This window comes from Cupressus sempervirens, chromosome 8 (assembly GCF_028749045.1).
Source record: "Cupressus sempervirens isolate cs-2001-9-10 chromosome 8, ASM2874904v1, whole genome shotgun sequence".
Classification (NCBI taxonomy): Eukaryota; Viridiplantae; Streptophyta; class Pinopsida; order Cupressales; family Cupressaceae; genus Cupressus; species Cupressus sempervirens.
This window is the reverse complement of record NC_143125.1, coordinates 670,792,478-670,815,711: the sequence shown is the minus strand read 5'-3', so window position 1 is coordinate 670,815,711 and position 23,234 is coordinate 670,792,478. Positions and strand designations below refer to the sequence as shown.

At 34.9% G+C, this 23,234-nt stretch overlaps 1 protein-coding gene across 2 annotated transcripts in view; it reads right to left on the bottom strand.

Annotated features, from left to right (window-relative positions):
* The window catches only part of LOC149544225 (fructose-1,6-bisphosphatase, cytosolic-like), a 119,264-nt gene that overhangs the window by 61,094 nt on the left and 34,936 nt on the right, over positions 1-23,234 (bottom strand). The window contains exons 7-9 of one of the 2 annotated variants that reach the window (XM_089798740.1): positions 20,597-20,683; positions 13,379-13,449; positions 13,236-13,301 (exon numbers count right to left, since the gene is read on the bottom strand). In XM_089798740.1, coding sequence (XP_089654866.1) covers positions 13,236-13,301; positions 13,379-13,449; positions 20,597-20,683 — 224 coding nt within the window. The remainder of the gene's footprint in view (positions 1-13,235; positions 13,302-13,378; positions 13,450-20,596; positions 20,684-23,234) is intronic. The other variant, XM_089798741.1, reaches the window with a different exon arrangement.

Sequence of the window (23,234 nt, the reverse complement as noted above, 5' to 3'; positions counted from 1 at the left end):
TTTGAGACATTTGGGGAGGATTTATGTGCCATTACTGGATGAGCTTCACACCTTGATTCTGGCAGAAGCCCATCATACAACTTACTCAGCACATCCAGGTGTCAAGAAGATGCATGCTGATTTGAGACGTTTGTTCTTTTGGTCCGGGATGAAGCGAGATATTGCTGATTTTGTGGCTAGGTGTCTTGAGTGTCAGAGAGTTAAGGCAGAACACCAGCACCCGGCAGGACTATTGCAGCCTAATCTCATTCCTTCTTGGAAATGGGATATCATCTCCATGGATTTCATTGTAGGATTACCTATGACTGTTCGTCGTCACGATGCTATCATGGTCACCGTTGATCGGTTGACTAAGGTGGCGCATTTTTTCACCCATCAGGTCTTCCTACACAGCAGCTTCTGTAGCTAATGTCTTCATGCGTGACATTGTGAGATTACATGGTATTCCTAGAAAGATCATTTCTGACAGGGATCCTGTATTCACATCTGCATTTTGGACATCACTACAGCATGAGCTTGGAGCGCAGTTAAACTTCAGTTCGGCATATCATCCAGAGACTGATGGTCAAACAGAGAGGGTGAACCAGGTTTTGGAGGATATGTTACGGATGTATGTGATGGATAGGCAGACACATTGGGAGGACTATCTCTACCTAGTGGAGTTTGCTTACAACAATGGGTATCATAGTTCTATTGGCATGGCACCATTTCAGGCATTATATGGACGTCCTTGTCGTACACCATTGAGTTGGGACAGCCTCGAGGATCGCATTCTATTGGGACCTGAGATGCTTCGTGATATGGAGCAACAGGTAGTGCGTATCTGTGAGCATTTGACTACGGCACAGGATAGGCAGAAGAAGTATGTCGATGCTCATAGAATTGATAAGCAGTTTGCTGTGGGTGATAAGGTTTTCTTGAGAGTGCGACCGCAAAAGAGTCTGATCCGGTACGGAAAGGGTTCTAAGCTAGCACCTCGCTTTGTGGGACCATTCGAGATTTTGGAGAGGATTGGCCCAATTGCTTACCATCTTGCTCTACCGCCCAGGCTAGCTCGCATTCATGATGTTTTCCATGTTTCAGTGCTTAGGCAGTATATTCCTGATATTGTGCATGTTCTTGATTGGAATGCGTTGCAGGTAGAAGACGGGCAGCTGGCTTTGGAGCCGGTTCGTATTCTGGAGCAGCGGGAGTTGACCCTCAGGGGTCGAACCATCAAGCAGGTAAGGGTCCAATGGGACCCTACTGATGATTCTTCAGCTACTTGGGAGGATGCAGCTAGATTGAGGGAGTTATATCCCTATTTGTTTGTAGGCTTCCAGGAGTAAGCCTAATTCAAGGGGGAGTGGATGTAGTGCCTACCCTCGTTCGCATCTTTTCTAGACTTATTGTTATCAGACTATGTAGACTAGTTTTGTATTGATGGTTTAGTGGTGTTGTTTTGACACTATCAGATATTATGATATGAATTCAGTTGATATATGATGAGATCATTTAGACTTTACATTTCATGTATGTATGATGATCATTACATTGTTTTCAGTTATTAATGATGATTAATTAGATGATTTATTATCTCATGTGTTTTATTATGGTTACTTACCCCATACTTGCATGTGTATGGTGTGCATGTTTTCTTATTGTATGGCATTTCTGATGTGGTTAAGGAAGGGAGTCGTAGTCACCTGCTTAGTCAGGATCTACACGATGCACCACTTCCTACCATTGTCTGTTTAGCTTAGCATTATATATTGTATGTACATGCATGATTTTTCTGCAGGTTGCAGGTACCGGGTATCGACTTCCCTGAAATGCCAAGATGAGCGTACCCTATTATATTATCTCAATGATAAGAGAAGGGAGATAAATTCTCAAGTCCAAATCCCAAACCTAAAAACCATTTGTCCTAGTGAGTTAGGACAAGTATCAAAGTTGAATACCCACCGAATGTGTCGGATAACATATTTCGTGATTTTTAACCCTTTAGATTTATTTTGTATGATTGTTCTATGATGGGTTTTCATATTTTATCTTGAAGGTCTATAGTGAATTTTTCATTAATTAAGTATTAATAAATAGATTTAATTAATAAATTATTTATTTCAGAAAATTAATAAAATATCATGATCTTTGATATTTTGATTGTGATTAATTAAATGTGAATTATTGAGGAAAGAAATTAAATAAAAGAAAACTACAAATTAAAATTAATAATAATTATAAAATAATAATAAAGTAATAAATAAAATAATAATAATAAAAGTTATAAAAAATTAAAATGAAAGTTATAAAATTTAAATAGAAATTATTTTAAAAGTAAATTGGAGTTATAAGCTTGCATGGAAATTAACATGTGTCAACAACACGGGGGTTAGTGCATCAATTAAGCACAAGGTGTCTACAATTCTATGACTCATCAAAAAGAATTGGAAAAGACCCATGCTTAGTTGGTGACACCTTTCAACAGTTTCAAGAAGCATTCCAAAGGTTTCTTGAGAGCTCTTTATATTCAGGCATTCATAGAAGCTTAAAAAAAAAAAAGGTGGAGAGCAATTGGAGCATTGGAGGACTCGAGAACTCTAAAGAAGGGAGGAGCTTGCTCTGCGGATTTTCAGAGGAAGAGCAATTTAGCATCAGAATCCGAGTAGATTCTTGTGATTTTCCTTATGCTATTTCTGCATCATGTATTCTTGTCTTCTTCGTGTCTTCCATATGTCTTCTGACGAATTTCATATTTTTATGATATGCATTCTCAATATGGGCAATTGAATTTATGTGGAAATCTTTATATGCATAGATCTGGAAAAAAAAATAACGGGGCTAGGGTTTAAATTCATAGCCAAACCCATTAGATTATTTATTGGAAAAAAAATTTGGTATTAAAAGTTTATAAGAAAATTCTGAGAATTAGAATTTACATATATTGTGTATATGTATGTTTTTATCTGCATACATATATATATATATATATATATATATATATATATATATATATATATATATATGTGTGTGTGTGTGTGTGTGTGTATATTTAATTGAGGAATCGAATTTAATAATCGCAGTGAAAATATATATATACAAAATCGCAATGGTTTTCGGTTTACCATTAAACCAGAATCATATTACTCTAAGGGTGTTGTAATATCCTCAGTAGAAACATGTTTCCCTACAGAGGAAAAGGGTTCAATGGGACCCACATAGTGAGTATCTTAGTTTTTCATTCCTGTAGGCTTCCAGGAGTAAGCCTAATTCCAGGGGGGGGTGGATGTAGTGTCTGCCCCTGGTTCACATTTTGTTATCGTTGTTGAACTCTTTTAGAACTAGTTTTATGTTGTTGGTTAGCAGCATTCTTTTGAGATTATCAGATATTGTGCTATGGATTCAGTTTATTATGTGATGAGATTACTTAGACTCTACGTTTCATGTATGTATGATGATTATTTCCAAACATTAACACATTTGTATGTCACATTGATATTGTATGCATTCGTTAGTATCCAATGAATCCAATATAGGTCACTATTTGCAATCATAACCTATTGTTGTTGTTCTAAGTTGTTCTTTTCCTTCAAAATAGTAGCCTTACTTTGCCTTTGAAATATAAAAATATAATGCTCTAATGAATTCATGCACTTGTTGCTCCATATGCTTGCATATTTTTATATAACCGATTTAAAACATCATGAGGTTGTACTTATGCTTTTTCTGCTTTTCGGACATGTATTAATACAATCATTGGAAATTGATTGGTTATCTTGTAGCATACCTCATTTTTGCTCAAGTTCTAACTACACATTATTTTGTAGCATTATTTGCTTGAAATGCTTAGCTAGCTTCACGTCTTGTGTAAGGCATTTGAACAAAGCTTTGATGAATAAAGTATCACATTTTCAAAAAAAGCTTTTATAAATCAGTTTTATGTAATGCTCTTTCTTCATTAAATGTAATGATTTTGCTTTCCTAGTTTACATGAAATCAAAGCTCTTGCATTTGACTAAAAGATATATGCACCTGCTGCTCCATAACTATTGCTCTACCTAAATTTTGTTGGGAGATAAAATTTAGGTAACACGGACATTACACATTCCCATTATCCCAAAAGTGCAAAACCCTTCAACATTTGTCAACTTTTGCGCTATTTCTCTTTGCAATACAATATATAAGATTTTCACTCAAGTTCTAACTACACATCATTCTGTAGCATTATTTGCTTGAAATGCTTAGCTAGCTTCACGTCTTATGTAAGGCATTTAAACAAAGCTTTGATGAATAAAGTATCACATTTTCAAAAAAAGCTTTTAAAAATCAGTTTTATGTAATGCTCTTTCTTCATTAAATGTAATGATTTTGCTTTCCTAGTTTACATGAAATCAAACCTCTTGTATTTGACTAAAAGAAATATGCACCTATTGCTCCATAATTATTGCTCTATCTAAATTCTGTCGAGCGAGAAAATTTAGGTAACACGGACATTACACATTCCCATTATCCTAAAAGTGCAAAACCCTTCAACATTTATCAACTTTCCCCAATTTCTCTTTGGAATACAATATATAAGATTTTCACTCAAGTTCTAACTACACATCATTCTGTAGCATTATTTGCTTGAAATGCTTAGCTAGTTTCACGTCTTATGTAAGGCATTTGAACAAAGCTTTGATGAATAAAGTATCACATTTTCAAAAAAAGCTTTTAAAAGTCAATTTTATGTAATGCTCTTTCTTCATTAAATGTAATGATTTTCCTTTCCTACTTTACATGAAATCGAAGCTCTTGTATTTGACTAAAAGAAATATGCACCTACTGCTCCATAACTATTGCTCTACCTAAATTCTGTTGGGCGAGAAAATTTAGGTAACATGGACATTACACATTCCCATTATCCCGAAAGTGCAAAAACCTTCAACATTTGTCAACTTTCACTCTATTTCTCTTTACAATACAATATATAAGACTTTCACTAAAGCCATCTTAGGCTACAATATTGCATTCCTCTCATTACATCTCAGGAGAAGGGTGGTTTGTAAATGGTAGGGAGACCGTGGAGGGTGCTTTGGTTGCTCATTGAGCCCTTCATTCCATTAATGTTAGTCAGTCATCCAGCTTTGTTGTCCAATTGGATATGTTGAAGGCATATGATTGAGTATGCTGGCATATCCTCTTAAGTGTACTTCAGAAGTTTGGTTTCTTATCTAATTGGTGTAAGTGAATTAGGGCTTGTATTTTAAGGGCATGGTTTTCAATACTCATAAAGGGTGTTTTCGGTCTAATTTTTTCAATCATCTCAGGGAGTGAGGCAAGGTGATCCCCTTTCTCCAATTCTTTTCATTATCATGGTTGAGGCCTTAAGTAGAATTATTCAACATAAGCAGAGTCGTGGTCTTTGGAAGGGGGTTCAAATTACTATAACTTCAATATTGGTTATTCATTCCCTCCTTGCGGATGATACTTTATTGTTTGCGGTTGCATCTATATTGAAAGCTAAGCAGATCAAAACCACTTTGGATTTATACATGTCTACTTCGAGCCAAAAGTTAATAGTCAAAATTCAAAAATATATTTATTCAACACTAATATGAGAATATCAAGTAGGATTGCCAACATTTTAGGCTTTCCAATTGAGCAGCTACCTCCCTTGTATCTAGGTCTTCCTTTCTTTGTGCAAGCCAACGAAATTTGCTACTTGACTGCTATAACTGAACAGATTAAAGCTAGAATATCAGCATCAAAAGCTAGATGGTTTCCACTTGTGGGCAGAATTTTGCTTGTAAAAGTTGTTTTATCAGTTATTCCTAATAATTATATTGTAGTATGTAAGGCCTCTTCATCTATTGTACATGAAATAGAAAAGTTGATCAGAGAGTTCTTGTGGAAGGGGCGTATATCTCAAGATAAAAAAATTCTTTAATTTTCTTACAAGATATGGCTCAGACTAAGGCAATTTGTAAAGACCCAAACTCGGCTCCAATAGAATTACCAGTGACAGGGAACAAAGTTTTGATTTTTATTTGAAATTCAGTAGTTATGGTTAGTGCAAAGTATGTTTCAATTCTAACAATTACCTTCTAACTCCACACATAATTTTATTCAAGAAAGAAAAGACAAAATTCCATACATTATTATAATTGAATTTCCAACTTAAAACAATGGGGGAACCTGATAAATCTGCGAACCATAACCTTGTTACTGCCGGATGGGAGGGAAGGCCAGGCTATGTGATAATAGTAGTCCTCACATGGCAAAGGCCTGAAGAAGTACACAGCAGGTCCATCTGATCACCCTCTGTGTCACTAGTTTGTGCTTGCGGCCAGAAATTACGTCCAACAATGACGTCTTGCAGAGTCCACAGTGTTGGCGTTGATTGCAGTCTTGTGTTATAATGTTGCTGGCCAGGATACTAGTCAATCGGTCTACCACCTTGGACGTTAACAACAATGACTCCAGTTGTCACCCTTAGCAATGTAATGGAGTCACCCAAAATACTACCAATCGATTTGCAAATCGATTACCAGCTTGCAAACATGACAAGCGATTTCCTTCAGAATAACAATCTCCAGAGCCTCACTGGATATAGTCGAAGAAACAGATAATTGTTTACCTCAACACAATTATCAAGAAAACTCAAAAATCCTTCAAACCCTCACGCAGTTGATATGAGCAATAAAATATATTAAAACAAGATGCTTTCTCCTCCAAAAAACCATATTTATACTACAAAGTTAAGCCACTTAGCTTCAAACTCACACTCTTCACTTAAAGGTAACATTTATAATATAAACTCATAACACTTTATATTAAAAAATACAATGATAATAAAGAGTATCATTAATAACCATTAAACCACAATCTTCCAAATAAATGTGATTTCCATAAAAATGCATTAAGAGATCAAATAACAAACTAACGTTCACCATGCCTTAACTGAACACCCAAAAATAGTAACCATCTGAAAGTGACTTACTAAAAATAGTAAATACAAAAATAGCAATATCCAGACTAAGACCCCCAAATCTAAATGTCAACTCACGAGGGTCGCGATGATGAGCTAACAAAGCCACATTCTAGAAATCTGCTAAATTGGGGACATTACAGTCCTCCCTCCCCAAAATTTCTTGTCCTCAAGCAATCACAATCCAGGGTGTTGTAGAATGTCCTCAGGCTCCCAAGTAACATCCTCCTCTGGTAGGTTTTACCACTTAACCAACAACTCACAAATAGTCCTCCGTCGCAACTATCTCTCTCTAGTATCAAGAATTGCCTCCGAAATCAATTCCAATCTTCCTTCGTCATCCAACAGAGGCAATATAGGTGATGGTATCACATGACTCCCCAAAGCTCCCTTAAGGCGACAAACATGGAATACATTATGAACCTTGCTATCCTCAGGCAGATGGAACTCATAAGCCATCTCTCCAACCCGTAGTAAGATATGAAAGGGACCATAATAATGTGGCTTGAGTTTCTCAGCACCACTCCTTTTGATCGAAGATTTGCCGATATGGCTGCAACATCAAGTATACCATGTCACCTACCTCAAAAGTCTGAGTTGTTCTCCTCTGATCAGCATACTACTTTTGTTGATTTTGTACTCTCTGTATATTATCTCTCAAGGACCTCACTACATCCTAACTATACTACAACAAATCTCCTGCACTCAGTACTCTACTATCACCACATAACAGGTCTATAAAACTAGGTGGACCATACCTGTATAGAGCCCTAAAAGGCGACATCTATGCAGTCATGTGATGAGGGGAATTGTAACAATATTCACATTTACCCAAGCCTTCTGCTGAGAAGAGACATAATTCGACAGATATCCTTCTATCCACTTGTTTACTATTTTTGTTTGTCCATCAATCTGCAGATGGTAGCTGGTGCTAGGAGTCAACTCAGTCCACACAAGCTAAAAATCTCCTGCCAAAAATGACTCATAAATTTGTTGTCACGGTCACTAACAATGGTTTTAGGTAAACCATGCAACTTAAAGATCTCTCTGAAAAATAATTCAGCCAACTGCACGGCTGAATATGTAGTGGTAATAGGGAAGAAATGAGCATACTTCATGAGCCTATCTACCACCACATATATGCAATCTCGTCCTTGGGCTTTAGGCAAGCCCACAATGAAGTCCATGGAAATTCCTTCCCACTTCCTATCGGGGATAAGAAGTGGCTGTAATAAACTAGTAGGATATGTGTTCATGTTTGTTCTGCTGACAAACTGACACTCTCGGATATAGTGATGAACATCAATCTTCAATCCCTTCCATGTAAATCTCTCTCGAACATATCTATAAGTCTTGAAAAACCCGGAGTGACCAGCCATAGGAGAATCATGAAATGCGCGCAAGATAATCTTACGCACATCTGACTTTGGAATCAAATGTATCCTCCCTCTATAGATAATAAACTCTCCAAAAAGCGAATATTTATCATCTGAATACTACCATCCACAATACCTGTTGCCCACTGATCCTTGGCATATTCAGCTATAATCAAATGTCTCCAATCCTCTAAAATATCAGAAACTATACACAAGTGAGGTCTCCTCAAAAGAGCATCCGCAACTATATTTTGAGTTCCCTTGATATAGGAGATATCAAAATCATAAGACTGTAGCTTGCTGACCCATTTCTGCTCTCTCTCATTCAAATCCCTCTGCCCCAAGAAATGTTTCAAGCTATTATGATCAGTCTTAAAGGAAAACTTGTTGCCCACCAAATACTGTTTGAATTTGGCCAAAGCATGCATGATAGCTAACATCTCCTTATCATAAATACTAAAAGTTCTCTCAGGAGCCCGCAATTTCCTGCTCTCAAAAACTATGGGATGTCGATCCTGGGATAAAACAGCACCAATACCCTCTCCGGAAGCATCACAATGCAAATCAAAAGGCCTAGAAAAATCAAGTAAAGCCAATACTGGATATGAAGTCATAATACTCTTAAACTTCTCAAACCATTCCTGTGCCTGGGCCGACCACTGGAAAGCACCCTTACAGGTCAAATCTGTAAGGGGAGCAACGTGTCGTGAGAAACCGACCACAAACCTATGGTAAAAGGTACAAAGTCTAGTAAACCCTCTCAATTGTGTCAAAGTCTCAAGTGTAGGCCACTCCACAATAGCACTCCATCAGCACTAATAATATGCCCCAAGTAAAGCAACTCTGTCATAACAAGAGCACACTTGGCCTCCTTGGCATACAAGCAAGCCCTATCCAATATACTCAAGACTGCAACATGATCATCCCAAGTCTTGCTATAAATCAGAATGTCATCAAAGAAGACCAACACAAACCTGTGGAGTTAGCTGTGGAACACCCTGTTCATAGTAGACTAAAAGGTGGCAAGAGCATTGGTAAGACCAAAAGGCATGACCAAAAACTCAATTACAAATCCAATTACACTATACTTCAACAACAGATTGGAAAACAACTCAATCTCCAAAAACCTCAGATCAAACCCTTATACCTTAGCAAGGGAATGAAATTCACCAACACAAAAAACCCTCACAAGAAAACGTGAAAAGCAAATAGACAATTCGATGCTTTTCTCGCCAAATGGGCTCATATTTATAATGCACTTTGGCACTAAGCTTCTTTTCGCACTTTTCACTAAGAAACTTCGTCAACACAACTCCATTTTATAACATTAGATATCATAAGTGCCTTAATGATAATGATACCTCATTAATTAATTAATAAACATAAACCCCATCAATAAACAGCTCCATCCAATGCACGAGATGACCAACTGCCAGTGCCACCAACTGCACTACCAAATATGGCAACTGCCCCAAAATAGACTTACTAAAAATAGCAAGTCTACAACTGAGACCGTCTCATGATGATGAGAAACCAAGCCAACTACAATAACCTGCTAAAAATGGGGACATTACAGGATCATTCATAGAGTCAATATTGTTTCAAGGAGTTGGTTGGCATAATGTTGATTTCCCACCTTTATCTGACTCTAGTGGTGCTTGTGATCTCAGTTCCAGTATGGCTCTCAGTTGGATGGGGGATTTTTCCATACATGATACAGTTCATTTGATAGATTATGTACATGGAGTGACCCAGGATCTTGGTATTAGTACGATTGGTGCATTGCGGTTGTGGGGAATTACTCAGTAGCTTCATAGCTCTAGACATATTGTTTGTATTAGAGTAGTGCAACGACTTGGTGGGGCAGCTTTCCTCAAATTGATATGGGATCCAAGCATTTTGGTTACAACATGCAAACCTCGATTACTTGAGGGAAAGCAATCTTTGAGAAAGGACTCTATTGTCCCCTACTCTAGCCATTAACTTTTGATACGTCGTTAGCTTTTCCATCATGGTTTCATGGGCTACCCGGGTCTTGCCCGAAGGTCAGTATGATTTTAGACATATGCTTCTTCACTTTTGGGCCAATTAGTGGCGAGATAGTAGGGGTTCCTGATACTTACTCTTTATAGTAAGGCAGATAGGGTCCATATTTCCAAGTTTACAGTATTGGACTTTGAGCATCTTGCAGAGAGCTTTCCGGCAAGCTTCTATGCATGGCTTTTTGAGTTTGAAATGACATTTTTAACATCTAGGGATTAGCTTGTTTTAATTATCTTTAAAATTAAAAAGGGGAATTAATAAGTCACTTCAGCTTATAAAGTAATATTGTTCTTTTATGTAGGAAAAGGTCAATTAAAAGGGAAAAGAGAATAAAAATAAAGAGATAGGTAAGGGAATATGAAGAGTCGTCTCATTGAGCTTAAAAGGGGAGAGAGAACATTTTCATAATGCTTGGGATTGAGTTTGATTTCAAATTTCTCTTGGAAAATCTTGGAAGCTATCAACTTTCAAATTCAAAAACTAGGGACAGAAACCTTTACGCTCTTCTTGGTGGATTGGACACAAACTCGATTCATCAATTGTGGAGAATTTGCGACAAAGTTCACAATTGCATTTCTAGTTCATTTCTAGTTATCCAACCTGACTGTTATCATTGATTTTATGATTGGATCGTTATTGTATTATTGAATATTATAATGCAATGACATTTTATGAGTATTTTGTATGAGCATTTGCCAAGATATTTGTTGGGTTTATCTGCATAAATTTTGTCATATATCTGAAAATTATTTATGGACAAACTTCACAAAAATATCTTGTGAGATATTCCAAAATCCACACATATACATGTCATGTTGTCTCTTTTATGCTTGGAAGATTTGTTGCCAACATATCATGTTGAACTAAAAACAATTAGAAACTTCACATCATCCTTCTTCGCATCAATGACAAGTCGATGCCAAGACACAATTCAGATCTTTAGAAGTCCATAAGCAATAAAGGACTAGTGGCTAGCTAAAGATATAACGTAAGAGTCTGCGAGACATTTGACCTATTGCTTCTGTATTGGTGCCTAGCTAAATGATAAATATGATCTGAGTAATACAATTTCTAAACAAGGAACCCATGTGGCTAGAATATGTTTTGCTTTAGTTGATCAACCATGGTATTACCTTTAGACAAATGCCATTGCTCCCTCAAAGAATTCATCCTGTTATTCCCTTATTTTCCAAAGCCTTCTCTCCTTATATCCTTCACATCCACATATGCCTCAAGAAATATTTGCTATATCTCTAAACTTAAAAAATTTGTCCAAGAGACTTCACAAATTTTGTATGTAAACCTGTTACATCCACTATGAGAAGTTCAAGCAATCTTTCAAACAAACTGGCTAGAGTAGATTAGTTGCACTAACAAATTTAGTCACCCTAAGGGTTTCTGTTGTTAGGTTGTCAACTCCAAAGAAGCTCTCCAGAATGCAAAAGAAAGAGAAATATTTGAAGCCTGTGAGAATAAGCCTCAAAATGTACTTTTATCATAAACCCTAGACCATTAGAACTTTTCAAATTCCAACTCTTTCAATAATCGATTGAAACTCGGGAAATAAAGTGACTTTATTAATCTTCTTTAGTATTCCACGAACTCATTTTTTAAAATTTTATTAAATTTTATTAAATAATATCAACTATAAAATTTACTTTGTTGAATAATAGTAAAGAACTATATAAAATCGTTCCCTTCTACCTAACTCTAGCCTATGGGAATCAAATAGGCTAATTAATTGCTCCAAGCTACTCCTTGGATGGAACATATAGATCTGTCATCTCTCTCCATGAAAGCCTCGATAAATTCTTGATAACTCATCTTGTTGATTCTCCACTTCACAACTAAGCCAGCCATCTTAGCAATAATCTAGCAAGTGAAAGTAAAACCAACCCGACCTACCATAACATAACCTTTTTCCAACAAAATTATAAATTAGGAAGTTAGTCTATAAATTTCTTGTAGCATAAAAGAATTGGGTAGAACCCAATCTTTCAAAGATCTCCCAAATTCCACATTCTTTTTTACAGCAGCACAGATGACTGGCTGCACAACTTGTTAATGCTATGTACAACTCATTACTTGAGAGCTTTGTTCAACTTTCACTATGGAAAATTAACAGCCTTTAGAGTAAACAAAGCCATATTATTTTCTACAATCCTTATTCTCTATTTGAATGAATGGTGAGGATAGGACTGAGCCAGAGAGGCAAGAGTAGATGATTGAAGATAGGACCAAGCCAGTTAGTTCTCTGCATATAAATGAAAATATTAACTCTTTATTTTTGACTCTTCTTCCATGTTAAGAGAGGAAGCCTTTGTCGGCGTTAGATACCCATTTAATGTGTTTTCCATTCTGTTCTGTGGTATAGATTCATTGTTTGTTGGATTGTTTTAAATTCAGCAATTTATGACAATTTGTTCTTGACATTTCAGACCCTTACCATCTTTGGTAGAATAGCATTTTAGTCAAACTTAAGAAATTGCAGTAGTCTAGAGTTCTTTGAAAATCTTACATGTATAATATTTTTCACTGGCATACTGAATATTGTATTGTTTATGTGTTTGATAGGACTATATGAGATGGGTTTAGGGGGATGGAATTCGCAGAACATATTTTATCTAAAAGTAAATGGTTCTAGGAAAAAGTTGTAAGAGAATAATTCTAGCTTTTCCAGTCATAATGGAAGAGAGCTTCCAAATATTCTGAAAGATATTATCTATGTAATTTCCTTATCCTCCATGGAGCATTATAAGACGTAAGGCTTCATTAGAAACAAAATAGCAATAATCCCAACTGTTCCAAAAGAAAATTAGTACCAGCATGTCCCAACCTTTACAAACATCAGGTAAGTTAGACTGCACCTTCCAATATATCTAAGAGACTTAGGTGATGATCCATCTTCAGGAAACTTGCATCTCTCAACATACCTATGAAGCAAATTAGTGTTTTAGAAACAGAAAACGAGTTTCATTCAATCCAGAAATGAGGGAACGGAATAACTTACTTTTTGGTCGGTTCATCCCAATTTCTTGCATTGCCTTCATTTATTGAATAGATTTTTCCTTTCTTAGGAACCTGCGACAATTCGAACACTCATATTATGCTATGTTTTTCAAAAAATCACAATTTTTCAATATTTATATCACTTCTGTAAAAACTTTCATCTGAAAATATATTCATTTTATGTTCCTAGCTCTAATTGAAAAATCTTATTGCCATTCATATTTTAGTGCATTGCCTTCATTTATTGAATATATTTTTCCTTCCTAAGGAACCTGCAACAGAATTTAACACACACACAATGTTACGTTTTAGAACATTTTTCACTGCTTTTAACTATTTATATTCTTTACTTTGGTAAACAGTTTCCTCTCCTCATATAGTGATTTCAATGTGTCATAAACTCTATTTTTTAAATATTAAGATACTATTTTGAATAATTCTATCGATATGTTTACCCAATTTGCATGTTAGTGCACTAATCAAAAGAATTGCCCATGAACAAGTTACACCTTTGACTTTTCCAAACTCATCCAAATATATATGACCCTCTTCCACATATGTTCCTAAAATGACCATCTTATTTTCTTCGTATTCCAAAGTATTTAAATATATGCTACACCATATCTAAATCTGAAAGATCTGCTCCAACTTATTATCTGGATGTTCTGATATATATATATATATATATATATATATATATATATATCCGAATTTATTTGCAAGGGTTATTTGTTTGAGTTTTCAATGCCAACTTCAAGTGGTTGTTTAGGTTTTAAAACATGAAACGTATGCAAGATACAATGCATTTGATTCTAAAATGCAAATATCTAAACGAATGATATAAGAATCTAGGTTCTCATATATTTTAACAGAAATTTAAACTCTATATTTGCAATTCCAAATAGTAATGGATGCATACCAAGAAATCAGTGCTCAACCATTTAATGAATTGTATTGATGAAACTGAGGACTTGTGTAAATAGGGGTATCCAACCTGCTAAGGTGGGGCCATGTGCTTTATATTTTATCAACAATAATTATTGAAAACAAATAATGGAAGAAACAATGGAAATGCTAAACCCTACACCTTTGGACAACATGCGATCTTAGAACCATGCAAATTATGAAGAATGGAAATGTAGAAGTTTAAAGGTAGTTTAATGAGGATAGAAAATATGTTGAGTCATCCTATTAGGCTATTTGAATCATTGGATGCCCAATTTTCCCCCATTCCAAGTGATCTCTTCCCACTAAAGGATAGCCTGGCCAAGTTGGAGAGATTGGCCACTATAAGCAAACAATGAAAGTGCATGTTAGGATCTGTCGGTTGTTGGTTTTAAGTGGTTGATGTAATCCATAGAACCTACCACAATTATGACAACCTAGGTGAATGAAAACAAAATGTTTATGAGGGGGAGAGATATATATGGCTAAATCCATCCCAAAATTCAGGAAGGGTCACTAATTTCAGCTTTAGAGCTAATCAGTGCAGGAATTTTCAATGAGGCTACAGTGGGTAAGACAAATATGGGGGATTTTGCAACTGCACTGTGTCTACAAGAGATGGAGAAATGCACCAAAGAGATGACTCAAATCAGGAATCAGTGAATCATTCAAAAAAATATTTTATGGTAGAATTCTATAAGTATGCTAGAGAGGTGCAAACGAAATATGAAATTTTGACAAGTAAACTCTGAAGAAGCTGATAAAAATATTGGTACAAATACATACTGTTGCAAGAAATAAGAACTGCAATTCTCTATCCTAGTGCTATCAACAGTGTTACGCAAAGTGGAACAATGAAATTTAGATATGTTAAAGTTTCAAAACAGGAGAATATTCATGATGGCATTACAAAAATATGGAAGCCACAAATTGAAGAACAATCATGTCGAACAGCCAATCATTATTTGATGTGAGATGTGGTGGTATTTATATAAACACTCCTCTGCAAGATGCATTAGTTGGAAGGAGTTATGTAGAGACCACAAAACATTATCAAAAATTACATAATCATACCCTTCTTAAGAATGTCAATCTTTCACCATCACTACTTTTCAGCAATATGTATGTGTAAACCTTGTCTCTACTCACTAAAGTGTCAAGGAAATAAATTTGAGACTGTATTTTCCATTAGCACCATCTTTTAACTGCATTTTTTTTTTATATGTTAAGGTAAGTTAATAAGAATTAACTTTTTAGTTGCAAAACAAGTTATAGTTATATAGTGGTGAAATGTGTTTCATTCCTTGCGTGGCTTGTATATAATTGTAATAAACTTCGTCATTGATTTGTGATATAATGTGACACGTTTAATTATTCATATTTCTATGCTATTTGTATTTAATATTTCTGCCTACACTTGAATGATCGCTATCATATATAGTTGCTTGAATTATAGTCTCATTATTCGTATACAATTGTTTAAATTGTAGTACTTTTCATTTTATTTATTTATCACAACAAATCTAAAATCCATTACTCTCAAATTGGTTGTAAGTTTTTAATCATGTTAAATTTGATTTTTTGGGATATGTTGATTAAAGCAATGGTAAATCTTTGCATCCTTTTTCTTATGAATGTGGCTGTAATGAGCCATTTTGCCTAGGCTACAACAATGGGATTCCATGATCAAGAAAGAAATATACTAATAATTTATAAGACTTAGATCAACGATAGGATTGGATAGAATTCATAGTAAATTGACCAAAAATGTGTATTCTTAGATATTGTTAAGGCTAAAATTTGTACCTTGTTAAACTAAACAAGTTTAACAACCTTGCCTAAAATGGGATTCATTTCTGCATGTGGGAAATGTGTAACTAGAAATGAAACCTCCAGATTCTAGGCCGGTTCCTTTTGGATAATCACGGATAGCTCCACAAAACTAACTTGAGCTTATAGGAAAAGAGATAGAAGTTATTGAAATGAACCTAAGATTTTAAACTCTAAACTAGAGGACCAGGTGATACACCAAAGTATGATATGAAAGGTCAAATACTGGTAACTAAGAAGGATTACTAAACTATTTGAATGAATACAAAACACTTCCTTTCTGTATAGGCTTGCATAAATATTTTGTAATAAAGTCTGAAAAATGAACCAGAATAAGGAGGAAAATAGATGCCTCTCTTTTAAACTTCACTTTTTAAAACATGAACTACAACCTGCAAACAAACATACTTTTCTGCAACTAGTTGTTTGGGTGAGACAAAGCAACATGGAAAAATGATAATTCACTAGTTGTCTTTATCAAATCACCTGAAAATAACACAGAATTACAAAAAGAAGAGAAGGCTCCAAAATAGATTCAGATAACATAAACTAAGCTGCTGTCACTTGTATTTGATTTTTCAAAAATGAGTTACAGATATCTGCATAAAAATGCTAAGGACAAAAATGTCTCACAAGCCTCCTCTGCATAATCAGAACTGACTAAAAGTGAGTCCAAAACTTCAATAAATACCCTTTACAACCTTTGGGTCGAATGCCAAAAAAAATCCCCCAAAAAGAGGACTTCACAACCCATGAAATAAAGTTCCACCTTTCAAAAAGGTCCACTAAGCCATAAAGAGACTTATGACTCACCAACACTGCCCTCAAAGGACTCAAATTATCAATAAATGACTTCAAACTGTCAAGATAAGGTCAAAATTCGACCTTATACTTAGCTCCTATAAAAACTCCTCAAAATCCCAACCAATCATAATACTAAGTCCTCCTTGCATATTTAGATAACTTCCCCAAACCAAGTTTTATGGCAAATATTAAATAGATTAATATCTAAGGAAATATTCAATATTCCTTATCTGCATTAAAAATCAATATTTAAATGACTTAAAAAGTCATTTAATATATTTGACTCAATCCTTATGCCAAAACTTAACTATTAAGCCCTAACACCTATTAACCTTTTCTTTAAACCCTTTTTCCCCCACGGCATATTACATGACATTGCATAAAATAAAAACCTCAAAAAAAATGCTCCAACATCCGCGGATTTCAAAATTTATGAAAAGGGAAAAAGGGCGTAGTTTATTTCCTTGCAAAACCCTAAACTCCTCTCATTTTGCATATTGTATTTGTTCTGGAGAGCTTGGAAAAAACGCGGCTAGGGTTTGAACATCCGCCATGATTACTTTCTGAAGTTGCTCCTCTATTGTAGTCATTTCACGTGACTAGAACCATGGTTTCTCTACATTTTATTGTTATTATGCAAGCTGGGACTTGAGTAAGGTTTTCAAGCTGCTATATTCTGGAATTTTAGATACTCCTATAGTTATCTTTTGAAGTTGCCATGATTGGAAGTCGCCATATTCAAAAAGTAAAGTTGTTTGTTTTCTTTTTTACTCACCTGCTATTGGTGTTTTTAGAGGATTTCTATGCTTTCATCTGTTGCTGGGTAACGTTTTTGATCTCTGGTTGTTTTGCTGTCATCATGATGACTGGAGTCCGTATTGCTGCATTTCTTATTAGCCGCCATTTGAAATCGTGACTGTTAATTGAAGAACTTGAAGCCACCATTTTTAGGTGATGCTGTTGTTTTAACTTGCTGGGCACATTTAAACTCTTTTCTGATTTTGCTTCCTATCGCTTAATATTGTTAGCTGAATCTAGAGAAAACTAAGCATCTGAAGCATATTATTTCTTCTCCTTGCTTTGTTTTTACTTTCACTCGCATCTGATTCTTTGTTGCTGGTTGTAGCAATGTCTTTGAGACTACTGATTTCTTCTACACTTTGTTTGGTGGTTCCTCTAACCTCAGTATCAGAAGTCACATTACTACACCGCGAATGGTGAATTCTGAGTTGCATTAATATCTTTGAGCCGCTTCTTCCCTTGCAGACTTTTTACTTATATTACATCCTTTTCCAAGTATAGTATCATCCTCAAGAACTACTTCAAGAGTTGCAAAATATAGTCCACCCTCTTGTGCACTTTTTTTTTTTTTTTTAAATGCGGTAACCCTCTAGATGAAAAAGTTCAGAAACCTCTCTATCAGGATGCAAATGCAGTGTTTCTGGTGTTATTATAGGAGACAACAAAGGTTTTTCATTATTTTCCATACATGTCCCACATCAAGTCTATTATCCACCATTATTGCTCCTGCAATGCTTTCTACTGTATCTCCTAGCACTTTTGGAGCTTTCACTACACAAGATGAAAAGGGACAACTTTTACCCCTATACAATATTGTACAGCCCCTGAAAAATTTGGTGATTTGTCCCAGAAGCATGACTGAACCATGGTGAATATACTGCTGTAAATTATATTTGACAGCCACATATGCAAAACTATCATTGTTGACAGCTGCAGAGCACAAATCAGTCAAAACACCTGGTGTAAGATCAGGGTGTTCCTTAAAGAGATGCCTTGTGATAACAAAATCTAATACAGCGTCTCCAAGAAATTCCAGTCTCACGTTTACTTACAGCTGGGCTTCATGTCCTCATTTTTTATATTCTTCAACTCCTCATTGTGATTGCTGCTTGTTCATTTAGTGGCTTTCGCATGAGCTGTGATTAACTTCATTTGCTATTTTGAAAAATTCTAAAAGAATTTATTTATGCTGTTGCTATCTTGATATTCTATGTCATTCTTTCTGTATACTTTGATGTGAACTGTGATTCTGGACATTCCAACCATAAAAGATTCTGCTGACATTTACTTTTTTTCTTTTTTTTTTTTATGAAGTTGGCTTCATGGCTGAATCTGAAGAAATATTATTCACTTCTGCACCTTGTTTCAGTAATCTGATACGTGAATGTAAAAGCTTTTCATTGATTACATAGAGGAATAATATTGGCACACTATTGTTCTTATTACGAATCCTCTTATCATGATTACTTGATCACAATGTAAAACTATAAAGAATCTCTGAATATTGTTGTTTTTGCTCTGTCATAGCTATTCTGTTGTCTATCACTGAAGGAATATTCCTTGTGCCTCATCAAAACCCTTACTTTTCATGAATGTATTTGCTGCATTTAGAAATAACAAAAAATAATGAGCTACCATAGGAGATGTATGCGATTTAGTTGAAGTTCTTCTGCTACTATAGCTCCACTGCATTTTCCTATGATGAACTGTTGTTGAGTTATTTCTTGTATTCATCTTATCAGCACATGCACAAGCTTTATTTTAATGAAATAGATGCAACCCCAGCAAATAAAGAGTATTTTATGAGGTTCGAGCACAGGCTCATGACACTCACAAACCACTTTCTGCGACTTTGCGTTCATAGTTTTTCAACACCTGTTCCTTGTGAAATTAACATGCTTGTACTTAATTATAATGAAAGGTTTCATATCAAAAGTAATATGTCCCTTTAACATCATATAGTTCTTCTTTTCCCTCATTTGAGCACTGAGAATGTACTTTACTATCGTTGATATGTATTCAGAATAGGGAAAGATAGTACATGTGTGGGATGACTAGTTATAGGGATTCAGTCATTGCTTAGATCTTTTGAGATCTAACCCCACTCTTTTCCTTCATGTAGGAAGAAGTAAACCAGAGCTTGGCAGATCAAGAGCTGGACCAAGAACAACATCATGGATCACTTAACCAGTCAAAAGCTTAGAAGGCAATGACTGGTTACCTCTAACCCTACCTTCATATGTCTTATTTTTTCATATGCTGAATATGTATGAAAGGTAGTAGTTAGACTCACGGCTATTGTGAGATCTTCATTTTCAACATTTTTAATTCATTCCATATTTGTAAATATCAATTGTATATTCGAAAAATGAATAATACAAGGACATTTCTATTCCTTTGTAAATATCAATTGAAAAGTGTTTTTCAGCAACTTTGAATATAAATTTGATTTTCAGAACTGAATTTGATCTTTTAGTACTGAATTTTAACATGAGTTAAAATTGAGTAACAAATACACCTTACTATCTATGTATTAAAACAATCTCTTATACAATTAATTTATCAAGATAACCAATTTAATTTGTTTGGATTGAAAGTGTCCATTGAATTTTCAAATGAATCATTCTCCTTATGTGGTAAATAAGTCATTGTGCATATTAAAATCGGATTCTTACAAATATGAGAAGCAACCCACAAGTAGAATTTCTTAATGCACTTTGCAACATTCATGTCATCTAGAGAAAAATCTGATTCCTAAAGCACTAAGTTCAAAGATTAAAAATATAGAGCGTACAGTTAAGGAAGGACAAAATAACAGAAGTTAGGTTTCTTAACATACCTTAATGTTTGGATGAGTCAAAATAAATTCTCCAAGAGACGGATCCAGTGTAAAACCATTCACGCCTGTTCCTGTAGTCAAGACAAGCTGCAGAAGAAAATCTTAGGCTTGTTCGTAGCATGACATTTTTAAAATTCAGAAATAAAAAAAATTTACTACATAAAATGGACTATACGATCCAAATATTTATCTCAATAGCACTAAAATAAAAATGCTAAAATAATTTCCAGAAACAATAGAAAAGATTAAATATTACCATAGTAATATCAAATACAAATTCAATAATCAAAAAGGCAACTGCATAGTTTCATTCGTATAAATATAAATGACTTCTCAAAATTAGGATTGTTTTAATCACATTTCAAGTAAAATCCTCAACTGTGATCTATAATAGTACTTTCACAAAACATCCACACCCCCCCACCCCCAGCTAGAAAAATATCCAAATGGGAATTATGTTTGACAATAATGCCACATATGCACTGAGCATTAAATTGGTCATAGCAAATTTATCAATCAGGAATGGTATGAAAAACTCCAAGAATCGAGCACATGTGCATTCCTCTTAACCAATTGGAAATATTACATGCACTACCTTGTTTTCCAACCAATACAATTCCAAGAACAGACCAGATTTACTACAATGGAAAAAAACATAGACAGGTCATATAGCCTATGAAGTTTTAACATGCACATGGTAAAAACTACCTATAGAACTATAAGCGGTTGTGAATAGTAGATGGAATGATAATATTGCAGCTATATGTTGGTTTGAGAACTGTACCAAAGACTTAATACATATTTTAAACCTCCATTTGTCACCAAATCTTTCTCTAGAATGGTAGTCAAAAATCCATTTGTTCAACAAGTGTTTCTGTTTCAACCTTGCACATTTCCCAAATTGATTACTTACTTAGAGATAGGTCTTCCCTAACTTAGAACAAAAATTTCCTAAACAAGAAAATTTAAAATATTTTGCATGAATCCAGACCTGCTTAATAATTTAAAAACTCAAGCTTTCTCAAGGTAGAACATTAAATTCCGTGAACAAATAATTTTTTATAATTAGTATGGATATTAAACTACTAAACCACTACAAACATGTGAGAATGATTATCTAAGAATGATAACTCTAGGTTCATGCTGAAGTACCAAGGAGGCCTCCTTCAAGGTAGATCCCATAAAGTCAGTGTGTAACATTCCAAATGGGATAATTTGATAACTGATCAAATTTCCAATATGAATACAAGAAATCTAGCACTTTATAATCATCGAGATCCTGAGATGGGCAAGGTGAGAGCATATCGTAATTAGATTAATTTAAATATTCTTGTTAGTGGCAATTCTCACAGCTGACAATGCATGCAAATACAAACTAAATGTATGTGGATCTTAGCGGCTAATCTATGCCCTGTTCTAGCATTGAGCCAAAAGCTGCAAACCAAAAACAAACTCTTGCAAGGTATTTCACAAAAGACTTAGCTGAAGAAGCAAACTGAAGTAAAATGTAGAAAATGCTCTTGTAATGAACTCACAATAAACAACAAATCAAACTACCCTTCCCTAGTCTCACATTACTTTCAAGGCATCTATTCAAACATTTGGCACACATAAGGCATCTATTCAAACATTTGGCACACATAAAATACATCAGTATCACTTAAAGCAATATGTCAAACAATTAGCAACCATAATTTGATCTGTTTTTACCATCACACCACTCTAGGAATAATGGCAAATACTTGGCAGACTACCAAATAAGAAAAATCTTTAAACGCCAAAGACCTTTGAGATGAAACTATGTGAAGTAATAATGCTGTTTTGAACTTCGGAAGCCTGTAGAGAATGGGTATGAAATTTAAGAGTTAACAGAGTGTGGTGCCTGAGACTCTTCCTTCCAGTAATGTTCCTGTGTGTTTATCAATATAGAAACTCCTCATGCCTTCCTACGATTGCAGCTGTGAATTTATTGCTGAGAAAAGCTTCAAAAACTTTGGGTGTCCAGGTGTGAAGAAGACCCAGCAGCTGCCCAAGATGACACACGACTTACTGTAGCTAAGCATCTGTGACTAACCATGCTGCTTTTGCTCTGAATAGTTAGCAGAGAGAAATGGCCATTCAACCCCTTCAAGACCCCCACATGACTTACCATGCTATAGAAACAAAGAAAATAGCTCAATAGAATAATCTCATAACATAACCCTAATAAAAGTTTAACCTCACTTTTATATCTTTTCAAGTTAGTGAGCACTTGTAATTTTAGCAACGTGTGATAAAAGTTGCTTCAAATTAGAAAGTCACTCTACAAAGTCACTTTAATTTTATAGTATCACTTTATAATATAATGTGACTTTAACTTCATAAAGTTTAAACCGTTAAATAATATTTTTTTTTCTCCATTTCACCGCAAATAAATCTGTGACCGGAAAGCATCCCTTTTAAATTACTTTATGAACCTATGGGGATGGGAAAATAGGCTAACCAAGCTCCTAGAGAGATTACATAAAAGAAGAGGGCATTACAGCTAATCTTTCCAATATCCCTTGGAATGCCAATGCCATATCAGACAAAGGATAAGTAATCATTTACAATAAATATTAATAATATATAGAGCAATATGACAATGAACAGAAAAAAA